At 43.9% G+C, this 20626-nt stretch overlaps 1 protein-coding gene across 3 annotated transcripts; it reads right to left on the reverse strand.

Annotated features, from left to right (window-relative positions):
* Positions 1 to 729: 729 nt before the first annotated feature.
* ilkap (integrin-linked kinase-associated serine/threonine phosphatase) lies at positions 730 to 20624 on the reverse strand. Of its 3 annotated transcripts, none has more exons than XM_066709730.1 (11): positions 20495 to 20624; positions 20181 to 20242; positions 18882 to 19001; positions 18520 to 18637; positions 18162 to 18268; positions 17504 to 17597; positions 16908 to 16995; positions 15446 to 15570; positions 4553 to 4672; positions 2024 to 2105; positions 730 to 1269 (listed from the first exon to the last, which is right to left on the reverse strand). In XM_066709730.1, exons 1-11 carry the CDS (start codon positions 20542 to 20544, stop codon positions 1129 to 1131), a joined length of 1107 nt encoding a protein of 368 aa, XP_066565827.1. In that variant the 5' UTR covers positions 20545 to 20624; the 3' UTR covers positions 730 to 1128. The 3 variants fall into 3 exon arrangements, with proteins under 3 accessions (XP_066565827.1, XP_066565828.1, XP_066565830.1); XM_066709731.1 differs by having other exon boundaries at positions 20542 to 20623; XM_066709733.1 differs by lacking the exons at positions 20181 to 20242; positions 20495 to 20624 and having other exon boundaries at positions 18892 to 19006.
* Positions 20625 to 20626: the final 2 nt, after the last annotated feature.

Here is a 20626-nt window from a genome sequence, read left to right on the forward strand (position 1 = left end):
CACTTTGGGTCTTGCAACAGGCCACAAGCCTCACAATATGTCCAGTTAGCTTTTCCACTAACTGACCCTTATCCCGAGAAACTGTCCAATTAATTATTGTGTATTATCTGGTTGGTTTCATTAAATACTGCACATTAAGTTTTTCTCACTGTTTTAGAAAGAAAAAATCAGGTTAAAAGACACAGTGGGATTTGGAGGTTTACTTGCCAACTGACGACAAATCTTCCCTCCGTTTTCCTGACAGTGTAAACAAGCCGTTGATGACTACTGTTGATACTGCTGGTATCTACGATGACTCTCAAACTGACATTGTTCTCAGGACCCTCCTACTAAAGCCTTCAGAAATTTCAGACTTGATACCACATGTTGAAAAAGGGCAGGATTTCCATAAACTCTTTTAGTAGAAAAATAATAATCTTTCAATAGTAAAGACAAGGGTTCCTTTGAAATGAACAGCCAGGTCTCTGTCTCACTGCTCAGTCAGGCAGGACAGTTCCTGTTCATTAAGCTTCTGACAATTGGCGGGACTGTCGTTTCATTGAACCAAAACACCATAATTTGTCAGCCCTGGAATCTATCGTAACCACGGACACTGCGAGTCCTGATTTGGTATTTTGATATTTTAAATGTTGACAGTGGACTAAATGATAAAAAAGGGGCCATGAGAGAAGATTAGGAATCAACTGGTTCAGATCTTCCATCCAGAAAACCAAAGCCGACACGTTTTTTTGCTTCTCAAACGTTATCTTTATGTAGCCGTAACCACAAGTTTCCATGTTATTAATGAACAAAAGTACAAGACAAATGTAAAAACAATTTTTACAGGGAGGCAACTATAATTAGGAAACATGGAAAAACTGAAGTGAGAGAAACAAATATTCAAAATAAAAATATCGCTCCTAACGTTTGAACGCATAACAAAACCACCCTGGCTCCTCGAAACATGTGCCACCATCGCTAGTCAGAAGAGCCATGGCCTTCGTTGGGAGGTTTGGGTAGCAAGGAAAGCCCAGAGATCTGGAGACCAGGACAGTGTACTTTTGCCTCCTGTTCCCCCCCACTGTGCTCCAAGTCCCCCGGGTCTCCCTGCGTGTTCTGGGTCGGGTGCTGGGCCAATTCGTCCGCGGTTCAGAACTCGATGGCCACAAGTATGACGGTGACGTTGTCTGCGCAGCCTCGCCGCACCGCCTCGTTGGCCAGGCGATGGCACGCCGTTTCGAACCGCACATCCTGCGGGGTCTTCCCTTCCTTCTCCTGCAGGGTGTCGTCCTGTCGAAGGGGAAAAAAAAACACAGGGGCTAGACTGCAGGGCTACGGTGGACCCCTGCCAAACTGAGGCCCAACTGCGGGGGGGGTCCGTCAGCTCCTCGGGTTCACAGTCTAGTACGCCCGAGACAGGTTGGCAGTGCACAGCACCCTCGCTATGAAAAAGGCCGTTTATAAGCGAACACAACAGTAGTAAGAATGACGAGAACTAAAATTAGAACGATGATGGGATTAATTTGCCACGCTTCGAGATATTATTTTCTCGTGAATTATCTGGGCGTGTGGAACACCGTGACATTCTGTAGTCTGATTTATAAACAGCCCTGTGAGTATTGACACACCCACCAAGAAAGGGAATAGCCAGTCCTGTCAAACCTGACCCAAGCTCTGGGGTGGTCTGGGCTCCGGCTCACCGCGGCTGGATAAAGCGGTTATTGAATATGGATGGACGGATGGATGCACTCATTTATTTATTGGAGGTGGTGCTGCATGCAGGTGACGTTAACGTGAGACTAATGACATCTCGCTTGGAGTTATGTGCTTGGACCCGCTGTTTGGGACTTGAGGTCAGCCAGCGATGGAAAACACAACGTACGGGTTTCAGAAACAGGAAGTCGGTAAGAACTAACACGCAGACAGGCACAGAGTTTGCAGCGTGGAGATTGCAAATGAGCCTGGTGCCACAGAGAATCAGCCAGACACACAGTGAAGTAGTTTCGTTGTTTCAGATCTGGCTGCACAAGAGCGGTTCACCTACCTGCAGTACCCCCAGCACAAACTTCACCGCTTCCTCTGCAGAGAAGACCTTGAAGAGGCCGTCGCAGGCCAGGATCACGAACCTGCCGAGAGAGAACACTGGCCCATCACACTCACACCGACCGAGAAAGCAGAGCTGCATCAGAAGTGTAACTAGCTCTTCTGAAAATGAAAATACATCCAAATGCATCAGTTTTCCTATCATGGAAACACTGTATAACTGTATTATATTAATTGGGAGTGTACTATACTTGGGTGGGAGTTAAACATGTGAGACAGAGGCAACATTTTCTGCAGTGGACTTTTTTTTACTGTGCATTTGAGTTTTCAGGTTCACCCCGTCACATGATCAAGGGTAAATTACTTTTTAATTTAGTTGTGGTTCTGTGGTTTAATAGCAACAACAAAGAAAACCTGAAAATGTTAGTCTGGGTAAAGAATGCCTTTCCTCTCTTGCCAGGTGAATCAGTATCTTTAATTAAAAAAACAGTTCCGCTTTTTTGCAGCTGTTCCTTAGCTGTACGTCTTAATTACCTCAGTCAACATCATTCTAACCCCATCCCTACGAACACGATTCAAATAATCGTTTCACACAGCTCTGCTACACAACATCTTTTCATGCCGACGAAGCAGTACAGATAGACCCTCATGTTATACAACAGAAAGGGGTACTCAGTCACAGCTCTTCATTTTCTGGGCTTCCCATATCTGTCCCTTAATGCTACAGTGTCTTCTGCTTTGTGTTGCATCTGAGCTCCAAAACCCTTACCTAGTTTATCCAGTGATTTTCTTAATTGTACCCTTTTAAATGGTTTTCAGCTCCTAAGGCATTGGATTATAAGTAGAATAGTAGATTTCAAGAAATGACAACAAGGAAGCTGACACTTATAAAGAGCAAACAACAATTAGACATGGTAAAATTAAACAAAACATTACTTCTGTATAGAATTAAATTAGTCAAGTAAGATATTTTGCACTTTCTAACTGGTTTTATTATAGTTTCGCAGTGGTTTCCCATGAGGTCATCAAACCATCTCTGTGCTGTACTACACTGCAATATGAGGGTAAACTATGGTGTATTACAGTAATTGTACCTTAGTAATGTTTATTATGGTATATCATGGCAACGAATGCGGTTTCATGCAGGACACTTTTGCTGCGGTAGGTGGAGATTGGGCATACGAGAGTGTGCTTATATCTATCAATATCTATTTATTTATTTAATGCAATTGTGACAAGCTCAACAGCAACGTGAAAACATTGACAGCTGCAAGAGATGGATATATTGAAATGAAACTAACATATCTGAGAAGACCATGTTCCCTCTAAATTTACACATGAATTCATTTAATTTTCAGGGCAACTTTAGAATCCTGTCCCGTCTCAAAGTGTCTCAGGATTATATGGCCAACAAGTTTCAACCCTAATCCACACTGAAACACAAACCACACACCGCACGCTCACATGACAGGGGTGCCATCTTGTACAAAAGACTCTTCGGCAGTCACAGTCTAGAGCCAAAGGAAGCTGTTAATACTAACATTCCTCATTAAAGCCCCTCTCTCTGACCCTAAACGGGCTGTATCTGATACGACGGAGATGCTAAAATCCAAACATTAAAAAAAAACAGTGCAGTCACTTCCCGAAGCTGCCAACTGACTCGTCTCCCACTTTCACTGTCTAGTCTTACCAGCATAGCCCACCTGAAGAAAGCATTCAGTCTCCGGATGGTCTTATACGGAGACATGCACGGACAACGACGGCCTGCTCACAGAGGCAGCCAAGCACACGCTAAACGGCCAGGGGTTTACATTGTGATGCCAAACAGAAGAGTAAACATTCGCCCACTCCTTCCGTGCGATGCGTGGAAGTCCGAGGGAATCGCCCAAGGGCCTTGATGACAGAGCAGGGTGCGGGGGCGGGGGGCTGTGGCTGTGCCAAGGGAGAGCCAGATGGGACAGATAAGGTTGCACCAGTGAGGGTCCCTGGATATGCAGTAAACATGCAGCGCAGGGGAAGGCACTGTGATTAATGGACAGGAAGGGAGAGCGCGTCATGTCTATCAGCAGCCACAACGAAAACACATAATTCCGATTTTCCGGTCATGCCTCGTGGAGCATCTTGGGGGGTGGAGGGGATTAGAAAACAATGCTTCTGAAATATTTGTATGCCAACATCTGCATCAATTGCTTCATCCTTGATTCATAAAGATTTAGTTTCCCCAGAGGATCTGCATTTGAATAATTTAGATTTGCACATTTATTAAAAAAAATGAGTCAGAAAAGGCACAAAAGAAAGAATAATCTTGCCGATGACTGACCAGTGGCTAGGGATGAACCCAGACTTGTAGGCTGACTGGTTGACTAAAGTCTTCCACTTACATAACTGGACTAAACCCACGTAACCAACAGAAGACAATCAGCCGGCCAATCAGAAGTGATAGGAAAGGGGCAGAGAGTTGTTAGCTGGTGAAATCCCCCGTGGAGAAGCTGCACCGAGGGGCACGTGGATCGCACGCAGAGAGCCGTACCTGTCGCTGGGTGAGAGCTGGCAGCGGCGGAGGTCAGGTGTGGAGATCACCCCACAGCGCTTGTACTGCCCGTCTCCCAGAGAGCGAGACACTTCCAGCACTCCCAGGACACGCCCGTCCCTACAGAGAGAGAGGGGGGGTTAGATTCCACTTAGACACACGGGGAGACATTTCAACAAACTCAGTGTTGTAATTACAATATTAGGTGATTTGTCACCTGAACAGGGAGCATACTGAAAAAGCTTTTACGATTCTTGGTAGCTTGTGCAAACTTGCTTTATTTTTATTTTTTGTCACTGTCAAAACAAATAATTATATAGGAATTCTGATTCCCCAGCCCCTGACAACATTCTCCATTTGTGTGTGTTTGTGTATCGCTAAATACATACAGATGGGTGACAAATTAAAGGAAAACCAACATAAAGCTTCTCGGTAAGGTGTTGGGCACCACGAGCTGCCAGAACAGCTTCAATGCTCTTGGCACAGATTCTACGAGTCTCTGGACTCTACTGGAGGGATGAACACCATTCTTCCAAAAGATATTCCCTCATTTGGGGTTTTGATGATGGTGGTGGAGAGTGCTGTCTAACACTTCGGTCCAGAATCTCCCATAGGTGTTCAATTGTGTTGAGATCTGGTGACTGCAAAGGCCATAGCATATTCACTTCATTTTCATACTCAGGAGAGCCAGAAGATATTCCTCTCTATCCCAGGCAAAGCCTCACCACAGCCCACAGCATTGTTCCCTACATTCCACCTGTCGCTGCCTGATTCATTGCTGTTTACTCAGGCTTGTAAACAAACACACGGAGAGAAGAAGGGCTTTATGTACAGGAGAAAATCTGTCTAGACACTAATTTGAGCATAATTCGGTAAGTGGCTGGTTTGTGATTATGCAGCACTTTGCAATTCAAAAGAAAGTTATCGACCCTCCGAAAATGGACTGGAAAAGAAGGTAATAAGGATGGGGATTAAATCAAAAGATGCAAATATGGCAGAAGCCTGCAGACGACGATGTGAACTCTGACAGCCGGAATGAGGGTCTGACAAAATAAAAGCACTAGAGACACATATCTTAAGATAACTAATTCACATTAATTTTGAGGAAGGCTACGAATCAGACGGCAGAGATTGTATGAATTTGGTTGTTGGGTTAACCGCTCAGCGGACCAGTGTGAGTGCAGGTACTCACACACGCACACACGAGAAAAAAATGTACCTATAAAAACAACACCCCCCCCGCCCCAAAAAAAGAGAAATCTAATTGTTTAGGATGGTGCACTGACAGCTGCTGCCATTTAACACCCAATTTAGCTTAATTACACCGTTGCGGCATGCGTGTGAATGCCGAGCTGTGGAGCCGCAGTGGCAAAAACCGGGGGCTCTGGGTGACAGTTGAGGGCTGCCGTGCGGTCGTCTCCTCTCTAATTGTTTGGAATCAGCCCGCTGTCTCCGGTGTAATTGCCTGGGCGCAGTCGGCCGCCACAGAATGAGAGCTGTGTTGTGCTCGGCTCTCGTCTGCGCTGCGAGCTGACAGGCTGCTGTCTGAGAGCGCCGCAACCACGGCCCCCGATCGCCTGTGTGCTGCTCCCAAACAACCATCCCCCCTACACCCGCTAATGATGTTTTTCCATCTAATTGAGTCTACTATCCTGCAGTATTTGCTTACACATTTATTTGTTCCTTTTTATACATAATTGATTTTTCTCAGGTATTATTTAGGGGGCTCAAAACTATGCACTTGTGGGAGAGACAAACATGAGGCTACCTGGCCGATTTCATACACGTCTTGGCAAACGGTCAATTAACCACTCCATTAAACCAGGGATTAGGCCTGTAACATGTCTGCATGCCTCAACTCTAAATACTGTTCAGATATTTAGGAATGAGACATCTTCTACCTTGGGGTTACCAAAAGCTAGCAGAACAGCTGCGCTTTTAAAAGGAAATGAGACAAAACAGTTTATTTAACCAAAAAGTGTCTGTATCATATCTGTACATTACAAAAGACTGGATCATTCTGAACAATTTTCTCCAGTTCATTCGAAGATACTAGGCTTCACTCTGCGGGGGAACCTTACAGACAATCACTTCCAGACATCAGAGAATTTTAAACATTGAGGCAGACAAACACACATACAGATAGAAAGGGAATCTCAGAAACTCCCCTCTTACCTTCAATGGTGAAATGATAATGGGTTGTAAATGGACATGATATAGGAAGTATTTATTTATGTTTAAAGTTAAGATATTTAAAGTATGTATTATTGTCATGCAGAAAGGTTTTATTCACTACCATTTCTGAAAGTAAAGTATTGAACTGATCCTGTCAAACCCACTGCTTTGTGACTCTCTATCTATCCACCATCTTAACTACTTTTCTGAGGCCAAACCAGGCACAGTCTCTTACCAAAAGCTTCTCGCCCCCATCCTTTACCTCTCTCTGCCTTTCTGACAAGAGAATGCTAATTTATACATATTGGATTGACTTGCAACTTCAAAAGAACCCCTCGATTGGTCACACAATACACTGAAGACATGTCAAAGCCCTCCCTGGACAGAAAATGTGTGCAATCATTGTGATCAGCGCTGTCTGGCAGCAGGGATGAACGGCATGACGCACAATTAAAAAAACAATCCATTCTGGAGACACACAGGCGATAGGCTTAGGGATGGGATTACACCTAGATAGTGTGCTTAATTACTGAATTGCAAATCAAGTCATTGCCACCTTCAAACACCCAGATCTCTGACTGGCCTTGGGTCAACAGCAAATCCACACATTTTTCAAATTTTTGGTGGCCATTTAAGACTTCAGGACCATTTAGGACCTAATATTTGGAATATTATGTGTGGTTATTTTGCATGTTGTGAACCATAGGAGTATTAGAGTATCAATACAGACAGATAGAGAAAGGTGAGTTTGCAGGTTTTAGTTTTGAAGTGTTTTTGACATACACCAGATATACACTTTCAGCCAAGGGTTAAGGCTTGGGAAATCTGAGATACAGAGCAAGTACTGCAGCAAAGACATCTCAGCCAGCAGCACATAATTTATTCTGCAGCGTTAGGAAGAAACATCTCAGGGCCAGGTTAGTCCCTATACACCTTCCCCTGACTCCTGCCCCCTCCGCCCCCTAAATCTGCGGGCTCTCGTGCTGCGGCCGACACAAGCGTGCAGAATGTAAACGGAGCCAGGAGACCAGCAGCGTACCTTGAAAAAATTAAATAAAGAAGAGAAAAAGAAACTAACAAACTCGATTCCTGGCATAACAGCATTGCCTTACAAGGACTGCTTTGTGTCAAAAACGAGGCCGGCAAACTCGCTGGGGTGCTGAAAGAAAAACGATCGCTTCCCAATAGCAGGCCAATTTACCTCAGACTAAGCTCCCGGGCAGCGGGCGTGCTGAAGTGTTCATTAAACACGAGAAAGCCACGAGCTGACAGCCCAGTGTTTACAGTGCCTGCGTTGCTGAAGAGCAGGGAGCCGGAGAAGCACCGAGGCTGGGGGAATCGCTTTAGCGTTGGCCATTGCCGAGATCGCACTGGGGTGCCGAGAGTCGAGTATTTACACGCTGATGAATGGAGAGTGGGCAAACAGGGTGGTATAGATAGTCAATGCATGCAGTGTTGAGGGTCTTGGGCAGCAAAACGCATGCAGTGTGTACCCCGGCCAGGTCAGAGGGGAGAGTTGGTGGAGCACACGTGAAGGCAGATGAGACCCGAAAATGAAACGATCCCGAGATGCAGACAGCAGAGAAGACGGGATTTTATTGCATAGAGGGGCTGGAGAGAGTTATACTAAGCTTGGAGGGCTCTGAGCAGCAGTGATGACAGCAGAAACTCTAAACCTCCTCGGGAAAAAAATAAACTACCGTAAATTATTATTATTTTTTTTTTCACTTCAAGAACTATTGTTTACATAACGCCTTTAAATTCATTGCCTGGGGGCAAGTAAGAGCTCCAAGTGCCCACAGAAAATTGCAGATGCGGAGACACGCACTCATTCTCCTGTACTAATCCCTGCATGTTTGCACATATCCCAAGCCTTCAGAATAACACCAAACCATTGCGCCTTTATTGTGTGTGTTTTTCTTTAATATACTGCACACTAATAACCCACAGCAGGTTTCAGACAGGTATGATTTATTTATTATTTTTATTTTCAGAAAGACACAAATTCCTTCTACCATAAAAAGCTGAGTAACAAGCTTAGGGAAGTTAACATGACATATCACTGAAGCAGAAGACCATGGCAGTTTAATACCTACATTATGTTGGAATGATGACTAAATATGGTCTCATGCCGTCTTAAAATGTCTCATACTGGATTAAGGATGCATGAATTCACTTCCTATCTTATCTATATTCACTATGAATTCAATATCGTTATTGACAACATATTGGATTTTTGTAAATCGATCTACGGGGATTGGTGAAGGCGACACATATCGAACGGTGAAAAGGAACGCAAGTAAGTAGTGGCATTGTACGGCCAAGAGATGATACCTTGAAGGGTTAAACGCGACATTCCTGCTTCCTCCTAGACCCCCGCACCCCAGCACCCAACTCTACGTCTCTATAAATCTTTGGCAGCGTCTCCCATGTTGGTCTCAAGGCCCCTCCGGGAACGCACACCACTGTTCTCAAGCATCCTGCGTTGTGAAACTTGGACGGCCTCCATGCGGAGTGCTCAAAACACATTCTATGGCTTGCAGACAGATTTTTCCATCTTGTTTGCTGTTAATTGCTCCCCCTGGCACTGTTTCAGCGGCGTATAAATTATGTTTCTTTTTCTAAATAAATTAGTAGTTTTATATCCAAGGCCTTGAAGGGTTTTGGCAGGCCATTTGTAGGCGATAAACACTCTTTCTCTGCTTTCCCGTCCCATACCCCCCCCCTCCATTTCTTACACATGAACTTGGAGTCAATATAGGTAAGAGCAGTGATTGTTTCCCAAATAACACTGGGAGAGATCCATTAAAGTTAGGTAACAGTATAAGGTTTAACACTACACTGCGCTCTGGTGACTTGTCAATGTGTCAAATCTGTCTGTTAAATAGATTTACATTAGGTTATGTTAACTTCTCTTCTTATCAATAATAAAACATGGTTTGATCTTGCATCTGTAAACTACAAACAACTATTAGGGTAATAGACCTGATGCAAGTTCACCCTGATAAATTTACCACAACCTGGTTTAATTATAGTTGTACTTAGTTTTTACTGTGATTACCTATGCTTTAAACATGCCTGTATGCCAATAGTCTAGCACAGTAAACCTGTCCTAGAAATATTTATAATAGTATTCCCATGTTGAATCCATAGGAAACCACGGTACAACTATGGTACGACTGCAGGAAAATCATGCTAGAAGTGCAAAAACCAAAAGGTAAGTTAATCAGGGTAATCTTGCATAAGGGCTGGGCCTAACGACTTCCTGTAAATTCCATGCTCTCTCGTGTTTCTAGGTTTCGTGGCCCAAACAGTTGGACAGCCCATGTTACCATCCTCCTTCTCCACACAGGTCTTCAATCCCACAGCTTTGTCTTGGCAAGAGAAAATGAAAAAAAGTCTCCTTTCTAGTCTAGATGGCACCTGCCAACCAGCAATGTGATCTCAACAGGAAACTATGATGGGATCAAATGAAAAGCTGCTGTGGTGAAAGTTGTAATTAATGCAGTCCTGCCACTTTCCTGCAGCACAGCACGAGAGAGGGGCGAGATAAAGACGTGTTCTAGTTACTATACACAAGTCTGATTCGCCCGATTAAAAGAATTAAGGGAAAGGACGATACCGTCTACATTAGTCTGACGTGGTTTAAAAACAGGGTGATCCTGCTTTCGGCAACACTACAGTGAAATCAATGGAAAAGCCCACTCTAGTTTTTTTAAGCTTGCTTTTACTGTTCATCCTTTATCCTTGGCTCTTATCCTGAACCCTCTTTGTTGCTCCACTGCTACAATTACGGCTAAACAGACGCTCATAATTACAATAATTAATTCCTTACCCATGTTCAGTGGCACAAAACACTTCCTCCCAATGCCTTCAGTTGTACTGCGGACGAACACGTTTTCCCAACTAGGCAAAAGATTTCAGTTGTGTAACGCTGTGCAATAAATAGGCCAACGTGCTTTGTGCATTTATACAAGGGTTTCCTAGCACATGTTCTTTAAACAGACGAAATGTCACTTCTTGCTGCGATACGTGACATACTTTGCAATGAGAAATAAAAGATACAGAACTATGAATAAGTTCGGAACAGAGTCCTTTGTTTTAAGCAAAGCCTTGAGATGCTCGGAGTGTGATCGTCTCGTTCTCGTAAATCGTATCAATTATGGACAGTTTGGGAGCGTTTCAGAATCTCCTCGGACCGGCAGAGATGAGGGATTAAGTGCTTTATAAGGTGGTCGGTACAGTAAGGCTCTTGGCTTAGACGTGGTATGAACGTGCATGTGAGCCAAGCGCACAACTGTTTCTCTTCACACTGAGATAATGGAACACAATGGGGTCCCCGAATAACCTGCTCCTGCACAAAGCTCTGTAGCAAATACATTACTCACAGAGTTCAGCAATAAAAAACTAAAGAAACAGAAAAATCTCAAAGATGCCAAGACGTAACTACTGAACTTCCAGTGCAGGATATTTGGTGAAACAACTGTTTGTATAATTGTATAAAGGCTACCTAATAATTTGTAAACATTATTATTATTATTATTCATACAATCTCAGAGTTGTCAGGACATAAGTAAGGAATTTCCACTTTAAGACTGCTGCTGGTTTAACCGCTTGTAGCACAAACTGGTTTTGACAGCTGTTTACATATAAAAACAGAAAAATACAGAAAAACATCTGGATTTCCACTGCAGGATTTCAATGAATTAACAAGCTTCTATCTAAAAGGTGGTGTTCATGGCAGTTAAACAGTTAAAATACCTCCTGTTAGACCTGTGGATACAGACATAATAACTAGGTAACTAGGCTAACATGTTTGCATGTCATTCACGAAGACAAAGCTCTCACGGCTTCGTCAAATTAACATATGAAGTTGAGTAGTTACATCTAACATGTCTGGCATTGATGGATGCTGAGTTATACAGTGCTAATCCTAAAAACATCTGCTTTAAGGCAAGTGGTTGCATTTCCTCATTCTGAACGGGTCTCCTCAGGCAACGAGCCCAGGCCCGGCCTGGAACCGGGCAGGATATTTCCTCGCCGTGTGCCCAGACAGTCCGGGCAGGGCTCTGTGGGCTATACCAGTCCTCGGCTAATGCTCGGAGCGGAGAGAGCCACTGTAGAGAGCCGGCACGGAGCTTGCTGTAGCTGCAAGTGCTCCCTCCGTGATTTCCGTTGAAGTGAATTACTGCAACAGTGGGCCAACACACAACCCCTCAATTAGTCATCCCCTCCTCCCCCCCAGTACACGGAGACCACCCAGGGGTTCCCATCCCCCAAGGAGGTGCAGTCAGAGCCCACCCAGCTTCTAGGGAAGAGAGTGTGCCAGGAGAGGTGCTCGACAGCCCTGCAGGCTCCAGCCCCCACCCCCCCCCCAAAGCTGCCACAGAGGATGGGCACTACATTCTGCAGAGCCCTGCTGCACTAGAGCAAGAGTTGTACTGCCATACCACACTGAAGGTAGTTTTAAGAATTACGTAAGGCTGGACTTGGTCAGTACACAGATCAGGTTGCTGCTGAGAAAGGTGACATTGGTCGGTAGCCCAACGCTAGTTAACATCCGCAGCTCTGGTATCTAAAGTTACGTGATCTCCTAAGAGAACAGGAAAAGCGAAGAGGACACACACTCCCCGAGATCGACACTATCAGGCTAGCAGACTCCCCCCCCCCCCCGACGGCACATCTACAGAGCCAACGGAAGAGCCGAGTCGTGGGACTGAGGAGTGAAGCATCTCCCACTCAGGGTAAAGGGTGTGTGGCGCCCCACGGGGAGCGAGCGGGAACGACAGGAATTTGCCAAGAAGTCGCCTCCCACTTCTCAACTTCTCTCCCGACAAGGAGACTGAAAAGTACTGGCAAGGACACCTGCCGCTACAGCCAGGGTAAACGCCAGGAGGGCGTGAGAAGACTGGAGACAGAGACAGAATCGCCGGATATCCATTTTGTTTTGAGGACCCGCAGAGTGTATCGGACACTGACCCCGAGTACATACAATGACCTGTTTAGCGGCTACGTCACTGCCCCGCAGACTGGAGAGGTTACAGAGCGCTTATTTCGGAAAAAAGAATAGGCCGCGGCACAAGAGTAGACAGGGACAAGAAGAATATAGTGTTAGCTAGTGCCCCAAAGCAGGCTGGGAGTTCTTTTGTAGTAGATCCCAGGCAAAGAATGGGGAATCCTCCATCTCGGCACAGATCCTCTCTCCCACAGCACCTTTAACAATAGCCACCGAGAAGGATCGTTCAGGTCTAGATTGCACCATGTTCCGTGATGTCAACAGGAAACTGCGATGGGATGAAAAGCTGTGGCGGTGAAAGTGGTAAGCAAATTAATTCCTGCCACCTTCCTAAAGCCAGGCGCGAGAGGGGTGAGATAAGAGGAAGTAGTCATTTGTTTTTGCAACTATGCACAAGACTGATTCACCTGATTAAAAAGGGGGGAAAGATCCGTCTTATCTTGTTTTTAAAAGGATTAATACTCTTTTGGCTACTGTCAGCCTCCTGTAGTCGTGGTTCAACATGGCAACATCTGGGCAATAGGGTTCAACCTGTGCTCCAATCAGAAGTTTTTGCAGAATGAGCCCCTGGGAAGTCCCTAGTGCTATTTAAACTGAGGAGTACATAATGACAATTGCCAACAATTGTTCTTTGCATACCACTGTTCTTACATTCCAGTGCTCTTTGCCACAACATTTGTAATCCACCTTGACTGAAATGACTCGCGCTCAAAGATTGCCCCTCACCGCGAAGAATGCCAAAACACTATCGCTGCACATAAAATGTCACATTAACAATCTCAGAAGAATTTCAAACAACTCCAAAATTGTTTCTAGATGAACACAAACACAAGACGCACAAAGAAACCTTTGCCTAATTATGTAACCGTTTGTCTGCCTAAATGACCGCAAAAATGAAGCTACGACAGACAGGAAGTCTTTTGGCCTGATTTTACTTCAAATGAAGCGTTCCAGTAATGTTAGGTTTCTGCACCAGAAGAAAAAAAAAAAAAAAGCTTGTTGATTATAGTTAGTAACAGGAAACAATAGACAATTATATGTTGTTTCCCCTTTTGTTATCAAGGTGCTTATTTATTGTTCTTGTTAATTACGGACTCCCAGAGAAAAGGGAGTTTATACTTTCACCACTCGCCTGTGTCTCTGCCGCAGCATGCAGCCGCTGTCAGACACATTTCCATTTTTAATTCCACAAACCGCAAATCCAGACAGGGCATAGGAGACCTGTGTGACAGACACTGCAGGTGCAAAGCTACAATACTGGGGCAATCTTAGGAGGACCACAAGAGACCTGTGGAACAAGGTGGCAGAGCACAGGCACACTTCACGTCACAATCTCCTTCCCAGAACAAGGGCAGTGAATGAAACATTTAGTGAGACTAACAAGAATCACACTGAGGCTGAGACCAAATCAACGCTATCTTAACTTGTATAATAATTTGAATAATTTACACAGTGATACCCCAATATAGCAAAATCAAAATGAAAACTAATAAGAGCAATATGGCTCTTGAAACATTGAGATGTGTTTTTCTATGACCCGTTTGTCGCATCCTCTGTGAAAGGACGTTCATATGTTCAAGAGCGGTCTTTTCCTTTAAAAAAGCACAATCGGTACACAATCTAAGACTGCTGTTTGAGGACACACATACACAAAAATGCAAACAAATCTGATCCCCTCTTCCAACCAGTCCTAAATAAGGACTCGGAAAATGAAAAGGTCAAAACGGCCAACATGCAAAACAGAATCCCATCAGATACAGCAGATTCACACTCATGTTATTGCTAGTCTACACAATCGTGACATTAACCAAAGCCCCTCACGTTTGGCTGAAACAGTTTCTTTCCTCACCCAAGATCTAAGACAACTTGAGTGTAAAGAAGTCTTCAGGTTCAGGCTGAAAACTGGGGAATTTGGGCATTAGAAAACTTCATTAGCAACTGCATGTGTAACACATTAAATGCTTGTCACAATTAATTGATACATTTTAAAAGAAAGAAAAGAAAGGGTATTGAATGATTGAATTATGTGAGCTAACTACACATCTGATGATTACACACTTGTTTATTCTGAGCCTAACATAGATCCTTGAAATATTTCCAAGAACTCGGAAAAGCCCTGAGGGCATCCCGACTCAAAAGTGGGAATCAACCATCTTTAATCCACAGTCATTATCGGTTATTAAAAAGCAGTGGCACATAAAATAATAAGGAACCTACATGCGCATAACTCCAAATTGAGTGTATACTTAATCCTCTTAGAGCCTTAACGATCCACCTGCGTCATCCTTCAATTAATTAACGCTGACGTTCTCTGAAAAAATATAAGGACCTTAAGCTACCTGCAGAATTAAAAAAAAAAAAAAAAAGTTGGTGTCACTGAAATTAAGTCTTTCTGATAACTAAGGGTTACTTGGCGCTTATTGTAACTGTCTAGCGCCCCCTTGCTGAAATACAAGCTTCAGACTCAGCTCAAGACTGTTATTTAACACTGTATCAAGGGTATAAAGCTAATTTAAAAGAACAAAACAAAATTTAAAAGGAACCCACGGATACATTCCAGATCACAAGCAAAAAAATAAAAAAAACACCATCACACTGCAATTTCGAACAAAGTTATGTGTCTGTGTTTCTCCTATTTGGACACACATTTCCAAGGATGTGCTGCATCTATCCTCCCAGGGAAAGGGGAAGTGGGGTCTCACCTGACAGTGCCCCCCGCCTTTTGGATCCTCATCCTCTCCTCGTAGCAGGTGGGGTTGTGCTCTCTGCTGAGAGCCAGCGTGGAGAACGTCCCGCCGACCTCCCCTCCGCCCCGGCACAGCACGGCCTGGTAAGCACAGCGCCACACAAGCCACATGTCAGTTTGGGAGAAAAACAAACACGCAACAAGGCTGGTCTGTCCGTAGGGATGGGGGGGTACTACACTGCTGAGACAACCATTAAGAGATCGGAAGCATCTTTTCACACACCCTTCTGTTTTGTTTGTTTAATAAGTGGGAGGAGCTAGCTATCGTATAGCAGCGGCATCCAACCCAAGCCCTGGAGGATTGGATTGCTGTTTTTGTCCCAGTTTAAGGTCTCCATTACTCAGTGGGTATAATTATTAACACATTTTGGGGGAGAGAGAAAAACAAGTTTGTTTGTTCAATATGATTTGAAGACAATTTAAAAAAGATTCACTTCATTCAAGGTGAGGTTACCTACGACAACTTTTTTAGTGGCTGAGAGAGAAAGGTTAAGTTGGTCCAGTGAGTCAAATAAGTAGGCCAGTTTAGTTGTAACTCGGGAGCTCAGGTGGAGTGAAAGGCCGCAGATGCAGAGCTGACATTGACATCCACATATTAGATGCTCAGCACTGACAGCCTTTTCCATAGCAGACCGTTCAGTCAGAGCAGAGGTTCTTACACTGAACTGATCTCTATCGGGTCTGTCCGATGGCGTGAGGCCCTGGCGCGGTGCTGGTGACATGATCTCTAAGAAAAACAAAGTGCTTCACAAGGCCTACACACTCAGGGCCTTTCAAACGAAGGCTTACGTCATGGAGCACACTGGTAATGGCAACATTGCCCAAACCTGGTTCCCCACTCCATTAAATACACATTTTTGTATTACAGGTCTCCAGGCTAGCCAAGACACAAACAGAAACGCGGCAGCGCTGCGTGAATGAATCAGCAACGACGCCGGCGGTTCGGAGTCAATGAACAATGCCAGCTCTATATAGAAGACGGCACACACACAAAAAACTAAATAAGGCTTTCTTTTGTAAAAAATATATATTTTTTCATAAAATAAAAATAAAAACAGACAGAACCCCGAATAACCTCAGCAGGCGTCCGCAGAGGCGCACCTTGTCCTGTGCGCACATTTAAGGTAATTACAATAATGCTAACCAAACAGTCCTACTACTACTGCTAATAAATCACTTAACATAAAGAATATATTCAAATGCCACAAGCGCAGGGAAAACTAACATGGTGAGCAGAATGACCATCTACTAATGAAAGCAAGAGGCTTTTGGTGTTAATGTAAAACCTAGTGGTCTCCACAAACCTCAAAGCATGGTTCTGGCTGCTCAGGACTCACTGAGGAGTATGGAGTACAGAGCCTCAAACCTGCCCTCAGCCCTCAAAAAACATCCCCCACGCCAGACTGTCATATACGTACCCTACTGTCCCCCAGGTTGGCCACATACACAACGTCGTCAACCACAAACATGCAGGTAGCCGTGGAGCCATCCTTCCATGCTGGCTTTCTGAGGGACACAACAGAGGACAATGTGATTCGCACACTTTCGATTATGTTCCAGGGCATTTCGTTTAGTTAGATTTGGAAATAGGGAATCAATACCTAACACTCCACCTCAACACCTTCACCTACAAGGGCAGTCAGATTTAGATTTGGATTTCACCATAAGGTAATTCTTTGTACCTTGATTTAAGCTTCTCTTTAAAGACTGTGAGAGAAACAAGGAGGACAGTGTTTAATGTATAGAAGTAATATCACTAGACAGATGTTTGTTTTACAAAATACTCTAAAAAGCTAAGACATGCCCCACAGATAGTGTGAAGCTCTTCCATCGTGTGTAATTCCAGAAGGATTCAAATAGGCCCCACTGATGTCACTGCATCAGCCTGGCAAGTATAACATCTCGGAGGTGATTAATTCCAATACAAGTCGAGCCGATCAAGCTGTCCTCTCCTGTAACAGAGCAGTGCATTCTGGGAGCACTCCTCTATGTACACGGCAGCAGATATACTCACTGACTGGAGGCGTGCTTGAGGAAATCTTCGTCCGTCTGTTTGAAAGTCTCCAGCAGGCACTTCTTCACCAGCTTGTCAAGGTTTTCGACCTCACCTGCATAGCAGAAGGAAGACAGACATCAGAGGGAGCAGGGTAGCTTTAGTTAACAGAACAAAATCACATTAATAATAAGTGGATGAACTTGGCACTTAAGCATTTTACAACTGAACTGCTAAATTACATACTGTGTGTGCATTTTATCTCAGTGTATAATCTACCTACCATTGCATTTGAGCAGGGAGGTGCCTAATAACAGTTTCAAAAAGGAACAAAACTATTTGGCGCCGTACACTGTGAACATCTCTGATTTTTGGAGACAGCATAACACAAACGGAGCGAAAAGCTAAGACAGCGGCTCCCCCTAGTGATGGATGTTCTCTAATGCACTCTCTCCTGGGACTGTTTTGGCTCACGCACCCCCTGACCTTGTCCATTTCAGCCTGTGCACCCCCATGCTGTTGAGCAGACAACATCACCAAAGCATGATGGGATAGACGATTGTATCCCAAAGACCTCTCACACACCCCCCAGTTCAACAACCTGGACCGAGGAGAACCTACTGGTTCCAAAATACTAGTCTGAAGTGAGAAACAACAGCCGGCAAACAGGCTAACCCACCTTTCGGGAACTTCTGAGACAGGTTGAGGTGGAGATTTTCTGCAGCAAACCTGGATGCCCTGCTTCCCCCATGCCCGTCAAAGACCGCAAAGTATGCCAGGCGAGACCTAGGAGAAGACCAGGCTAAAAATGTTATCAAACATTCTCCTGCCTCCAGTCGGCTGTATCTTTTCATGCTGAAAACCGGTCTAAACTTATCATCAAGCCCAAGTTCATAAAACCTTTCCCCTTTTCCCTGCAAATATCTGACTGGACAGGTAACAGGTGTGATTATGTCCCAACCGTGTCGCTGTGAGAAACCATTGGGATTTACATGGTTACAGACATCTGGGGACAAGAGCTCTGGAGTGTCACTCACACTTGGGGAGGCAGTGAGGAGACGTGGGCAGACAGGTCGGGCAGAAGAGTGTGAGCGTCCTGCATCTCCTCCCTCTCTCCTCTCCGCGCCGCAACGTATCCCTTCAATCTGGGGATTCCTGCGAAAGACACCCACACAAACACAAACACACCCTTGATCAAAGACACCATTAGATTTCAGCCCAGGGTCATTTTTCTCCTCCATGGTGTACATGTTTTACTCAAAGACAATGTGTAATTTGTCTGGAAACTGCATGGTGCTTAAAACAATACTATAAGTAACATTTGGAAAACCAATCAAAAGGGGAATCTTAAAAATCCTTTCAACTTATAGGAAAGTAATGTTCTGGGGGTACTGAAAACCTTTACAAACTTTCTTTTCCCCCAACTCTTGCTCTGTGCCATTGTCTCCAGACTCTCGCTTCCTCTTCTCTGCCTTGCTCTCGACCGCAATGTCCGAAATCCTATCAGAGCCCACGGCGACTGCAAACAAATAGGAAGAGGACTATTAAAGTGAAAAACAGCCAATTATTTAAATGTGTCCTCTGTATATACGTTTACACATACTTATCCTTATGCCCACACCTCACATAATCAAATAACACAGCCTAGTGGAAATCAGGTAACAATATCAGCCCATCAGTTTCACTCATGGCAACACTGGCTCCAGTTTAAAATTCTAGCCTTGATGTAATAGTTTAAAATGTTGTTGGATAAAAGGCCTAAAAACCATCAGGTCTTATGGTTTTAATTCCAGATTAGGCTAAACTACTAGTACACAATTATGTTCTAGGTCTTCATTCAATGACCATTCGTAGCTATTCTTTAAATTGTACAGGACTGTCATAGTGGTAAATAGAAAATGTCTTCAAAGCATATTCAGTTTTTTGCCATATGTCACTAGTACATTTGAATTTTATTTATTTATTTCAATTTAAGAAAATACAATGTGTTTAAAATGAGTTTTAATAACCACAGTATCCTAAACATGTGTATCAATATTGGTCTTTAAACAGAACTGTCATGCCACATGCCGTCTTTGCAACATAAAATAATTACAATTAGATGTATGCAAGAGATCCATCCATATACTACCAAATATGCACTTGCTTGTTTTGGTTTATTTACGTGTCACAATATTAATGCAATTTTGCCTGCAAACAAAAATACATGTAATTTGAAATGATAATGGTTAGATATATGTAATTGTTAAAACCAGAACAATTATGCATATTCAGCGTTTGCCATACAGAATATTGATACGTAGGTCAATAATAAATGCATTTAACGTCTATATCACTCCCCACTTATATCTCTACCTCTGACATATCTCTAACGCTGGGTATCGACGGCTCCCTCTCGGTCACAGCCTTCACGCCAGACCGGGGATTTGAGCTCACCCCGTCCGGCCTTTAATACTTTCCACTGCTTTAGTGATAACAACACACACACAAATATAGATATATACAGTGTATGTGTCATGTATACCTTCACTACAGTTGATTAATTACGTAGCCTACTGTTAATCTGTATTATTTTTCTAACCAAATCTGTATTTCGTCAGCCTCTCCACCGGAGTTAATCTGAGGAAGCACCTGTCCCAAGCACGACCCGACGTGCAAACGGTAACACCAATAATGAGCATATTTCTAATTGAATTACCTGCAGCTTGCGTTGGTTCAGGAAGATCCCCAAATAAATCCATGTCGTCCTGCACCCCACACCTACAATAACAAGGATTTAGGATTTATTTCACTGCATGAGTCCTCTGGGGTTCAGAATCCAGAACATTACAGTTCAAAATGAGCAGATGTGTTTTGAAAACCTGCTAAAGGCTCGTCGTACTTCCAGAAATGACACAATTCAAACCCAGAATCAATTGGACACTAGTACATTGTAAATGTAATATTCCTGAGCTAAGCGTCTCCCTGTTTTTTATTTAAAAAAGAATCAAAAGAATGTAAACCAATCCTGACCGATTCCTTAACTGAAGCTTTAATAATGAATTATTGATAGACACAACCATGCGTTGTCGTTGCACAGCGATCGCGCAATGTGACCAGGACGCGGTCGTGTGGAGCAGATTTCCGCAGCTCTGCGCTCATCTG

Source organism: Amia ocellicauda, chromosome 7 (assembly GCF_036373705.1).
Source record: "Amia ocellicauda isolate fAmiCal2 chromosome 7, fAmiCal2.hap1, whole genome shotgun sequence".
In the NCBI taxonomy this organism is placed as follows: domain Eukaryota; kingdom Metazoa; phylum Chordata; class Actinopteri; order Amiiformes; family Amiidae; genus Amia; species Amia ocellicauda.